At 55.1% G+C, this 4,305-nt stretch overlaps 2 protein-coding genes across 2 annotated transcripts; both read left to right on the forward strand.

Annotated features, from left to right (window-relative positions):
* Nucleotides 1-904: 904 nt before the first annotated feature.
* Nucleotides 905-1,502, forward strand: LOC308491022 (uncharacterized protein C20orf141; the record flags this gene model as incomplete). The annotated part of the gene is made up of 2 exons (XM_081033824.1): nt 905-1,170; nt 1,265-1,502. The coding sequence occupies 2 exons, from the start codon at nt 905-907 to the stop codon at nt 1,500-1,502; spliced, it is 504 nt and encodes a 167-aa protein (XP_080889950.1).
* Nucleotides 1,503-2,229: 727 nt separating this feature from the next.
* Nucleotides 2,230-2,682, forward strand: TMEM239 (transmembrane protein 239; the record flags this gene model as incomplete). The annotated part of the gene is made up of 1 exon (XM_081034025.1): nt 2,230-2,682. The coding sequence occupies one exon, from the start codon at nt 2,230-2,232 to the stop codon at nt 2,680-2,682; it is 453 nt and encodes a 150-aa protein (XP_080890151.1).
* Nucleotides 2,683-4,305: the final 1,623 nt, after the last annotated feature.

Raw genomic sequence — 4,305 nt, forward strand, 5'->3', positions numbered from 1 at the left:
ACAGACTATCAGTGGGGGTAGGTTTCTTTCCCAGATGACCAATCCCTTCATTCCATGTTCATTTTCCTGAATTTCATTCTCAGAGGCTAACCTTAACCTCCAGTTTGTGGGTTACTGTGTAGTAGCCTTCTTACATTCACATCCTGTATGCCATTTCTGGAATCCCAGTATCTGGAACACCTCCCACAAACCATGGTACTACTTAGAATACCTAAATAGCCCTGTCTTGCCCCATTCCTATGTAGCAGGTCACATGGGAAACCAGCCCCGGAAAGCCTCAGGTTTGCTTCCTGACAGAGTCTATCTCTGTATTCCAGGGCTGTAATACTGAAAAAAAAGTCCCCCACAAGATCCCACAGGCATCACCCTACTCTCAGGGAAGAGAGCATTAGACAGGAAGATTGAATAACTTGTCCCTGAACACACAGCTCTGGGAACCTGCAGGAAAAAGAAAGCAGCCCTTCCTCCTTTGGTCAGCTGCCCATGTGGTGATGAGGTTAGATGCCTTTTTGGCAACTCAGATCCCCATGGGAGGGCCCTAGGGCAGAGAATTAGCAGAGGCAAGAGATTGAGTCTTGGTTCTCAGAAATCACTGACCTCCTCTGGCTAAGCCCCAGCTGCTTATGAGGCCAGAACCAGCAGCAGCCACTCCCTATCTCAGGGCTCCACCTGGCAAGAGGTCACAATGCCCCAGCTGCCAGGCCCAGAATGGCTGAACGAAGTGGGAGGAGGTGAGAAGGGCTAGGTGGGTGAGTGTGTAGGGAGGGGGAGATTCCCCATGAGCCCCATTCTCCACTCCCTGAGCTCCCCCTTGAGTGATTTCCACCCCTTCCCACATTCCCACCCCACCCACATACTCCCTCCCAGGAAACAAAGCCCCTTCCTGTAACCTCCACCTCCCTCCATGACCCAGCTCTGCTCACTCAGGCCCAAAGCCCTTGCTTATCCTTTCCCTGTCCCTCCCAGGGGCCTGGGTGCTGGAGAAGGATCGGGTCATCCAGTGGGTCCATGTATGTCCTCTTTGGACCCTAGTCCAGCCCAGCTCCTGGACAGTGTCCTAGGGCTGGGGGCACTAGGGTTGACAATTTGGGCAGTCTTTTCCACGGCTGGCCCAGCCTTGCTGCTGCTGCTGCTACTAGTCAGCTTCCTGGCCTTCGACTTACTCCACAGGTAAGTGGGCAGCAGCCTGGCAGGTGGGCAGACACGGGCAGGTGAGGAAGTGGTCAATCTCCCAAAGCCCAGCTGCTGCCCTCTCTCTCCACAGGCCCTCAGATCCTACCAGGCCACAGCACACACTTCTCACAGGGGGCCTGAGTCAGGGGGCTGGTGAGGGTCCAAGATGGCAGGAGGCTCTACTCCTGCCGATGGTGGCAGTCACAGGACAACTCCGCCTCCAGGAAGCTCTGCTCCTGCTGCTCCTGGGCCTGGGGCTATGCCTGGGAGCCCGAGGGGTGCCTTTGGCCCTGCTTGGCCTGGCTTTCTGCCTCCATCCTTGGGCCTGAGTGACCTCCAGAAATACACTGGCCATAGTGCTTCCTCATTCCTCCTTTTCTCCATCCTGGGCTGGGCAGGCTGGGAGGGTACCCCGTTGTCCCCAGCCTGAACCTCAGGGGACCTCCAGCCCCACAATGTTAAAGCAGCCATAGAAGGTGAGATAAGGCACAGGTTGCCCAGGGCAGGAAGTGATAGCCATCTCAGAACCTGCAGGTGGGGGTTGGCCATTCTGGCCTCCCCTGTGGTTCTAAAGAATGAATGAAGGTCCAGAGAGAAAGACTTGCGAGAGAGCAGAGTGTGACTGGCTATCAGCCAGCAGGGACAGACAGATATCCAAGAGGGCTTCCCACAAGAAAGCATGACAATGCTTTCCCCAGGCTCCCCTGCCAGCCTGAAGGGTCCACAGAGAAGGGCTTAGATGAGGCTCGCACCCTGCAATGGCTGGTTTCTTGGCTGGACCCCACCCTAGACCAGGTCACAATGGGGCTCCTCTGGGAGGGTGGAGATGATGAAAGAGGGGACTCATCTCTGGCTGCCAGGCTGTCCTGGGTGCTGCAAGAAGCAACATGACTTAGGTGGCTTTGCCCAGAGGTAAGACCCAGTCCCCAGCTCAAAGCCCCACCCCACCCACACTGGTGCCCATCTGACTCCTGCACCCACACCTGCCCTGAGGTCCCAGACATATCCAAGGCTGCTTCTGCAGCTGGCCTGGCCCTCTCCCCAGGTGCACCAGCCATGATGCAGCAGTCGCAAGTGGAGACAGATGCCATCGGGGCCGGTGAGGGGCCGCAGCGGGCGGTGCCCTGGTCGGCCTGGGTCACGCGACAGGGTTGGCTGCGCTGGTGCGCATCCCACGTGCCCCAGAGCTGGACCCAGTGGTGGGCCACATCCAGCTGGAGGCAACCACTGCAGCGTGTGCTTTGTGGTCTGGAAGGGATCCTCTACCTGCTGCTGGCACTGATGCTGTGTCATGCGCTCTTCACCACGGGTTCCCATCTGCTGAGTTCCCTGTGGCCTGTTGTGGCTGCAGCGTGGCGACATCTGCTGCCCGCCGTCCTGCTGCTGGTGCTCAGTGCCCTCCCGGCCCTGCTCTTCACCGCCTCCTTTCTGCTGCTGTTTTCCACGCTGCTAAGCCTCGTGGGACTCCTCACCTCCATGTCTCACCTAGGTCAAGATTTGGACCAATAGAAGGGCAACCCCATCCCGCTGCTTGTGTCTGTTGAGCCCTGGCCTAGGGCCTGAGGCCCAGGGGAGAGGGAGGGCAGTGGGACCAGGGCCTTCCTGCCTTAGCAGGCTCAGACCCCCAGTCCCTAGCACTGGTTGTGGCATGCGTGCTGTTGCTGGAGCTGGCAGGGTAGACTGGCCTGACCTCTGGGCACCTCCCTCAAGCCCATGCTACAGGTACTTGGTGTGGAGGGCCAGGGGTTTGGAGGAGAGGGGACAGGGAAGAGACTTAACTGGGGGCATAGTTAGCCAAGCCACCAACAGCTCCCATGTGGGTGTGGTGACACCACTGGGGCCCCCTTAGCAACTAGCGGCATCTTTTTCTTGCAGCTGTCTCAGCTTCAGACTCATTGAGAACTTCTACCTGGGTACCCCTGGACTTGCCATTCCCCCCACCAACCCCCTCTTTCCACTTGCCCAGGCTCTAGAAAGGGCCCACTGACAGAAACCTAGCTGGCAGAGGACTGACCGCAAGCCCCAGGAGACCTTAGTGTACATCCCCAAATCTGGGAAATGGGCCAAACAGGATAATGAGGTTCCCAGAGAGTACCTACTCTTTAAGTTTCCTGAGGTCTGTTCTGGAAAACAAACAAGCAGTCCCATTTTACCCACCTACACAATGTGTGGCCTTGGCTAATTAATTGTTTGGAGCCTGTGCTAAGTGGGTCCAACCTTGTGGGATTGAGTCAAAGACAATATCTATGTGTGGAATACTTTGTTAAAACCATAGACCTGTACGATATTGTGTTGAACTCTAAGAACATTCTGTAGACTCAAAGGTCTTTTGACCCCGCAGGCCATAGAGAGATCAAGAAGTTTCTTAAGGCATTCAGAGAAATGCTCTGTCATGGATATAATTACATTGGTAAACAGAGGGTGGAGGGGTGTGGACAAGATGTAAAAGGTTTTGTGTCATGAAATCTCAAAATATGTAGATGTCAAACTCTTCTGATTGTGAAATGCTTGGGACTGGGGCCTGGTGCCAGGAGATGCTTGCACAGCTGTGGGAGAGGGAAAAGCATAGCCCATGGTTTCCAAAATGGACCTCACAGCATCAGGAGGGTCTTGGAAGGCGGCATCCTCAATGCCCAGGGCACTAGCTGTTTGCACATCTGCTGACCCTTTAAACAAAACAGCGAGTGATCAGCTATTACTAAGTAAGTCACAGGATAGACAGCTTTACTCACAGCTAAGACCTACCCACTCCTATTGCATGCTGACACCCACCTAATTCATGACCCTTCCAACTGCCACCCAGTCCTAACCCCACTGTACATCTAACCCTAAAAACCCTCCTCCTAAATAAAACCTTAGACCCACAGTCCCCCTCTCCTGCCACTTAAGTACTCAAGTCCTAGGGACCAGCCCCTAGAACCCGAGTTTATTTTTGACAAAACCCATTTGCTGTTGAGTTTCATAACCCTGCATGCCACTGGTCAGATGCCTTTAGCATCAGGGCCTGAAACCCCAAATACAGTCCTTCCTTCCCATCTCCTTGTGATTATCCCTGAAATATGGCCTGGTAGTGAGGGCAAGGCAGGACATGGGGGTGGCATAGCCTCCTGGTTAGCATGGGTTCTGGTATAT

The sequence above is a fragment of the Rhinolophus hipposideros genome (genome assembly GCF_964194185.1).
Source record: "Rhinolophus hipposideros genome assembly, chromosome: 22".
In the NCBI taxonomy this organism is placed as follows: domain Eukaryota; kingdom Metazoa; phylum Chordata; class Mammalia; order Chiroptera; family Rhinolophidae; genus Rhinolophus; species Rhinolophus hipposideros.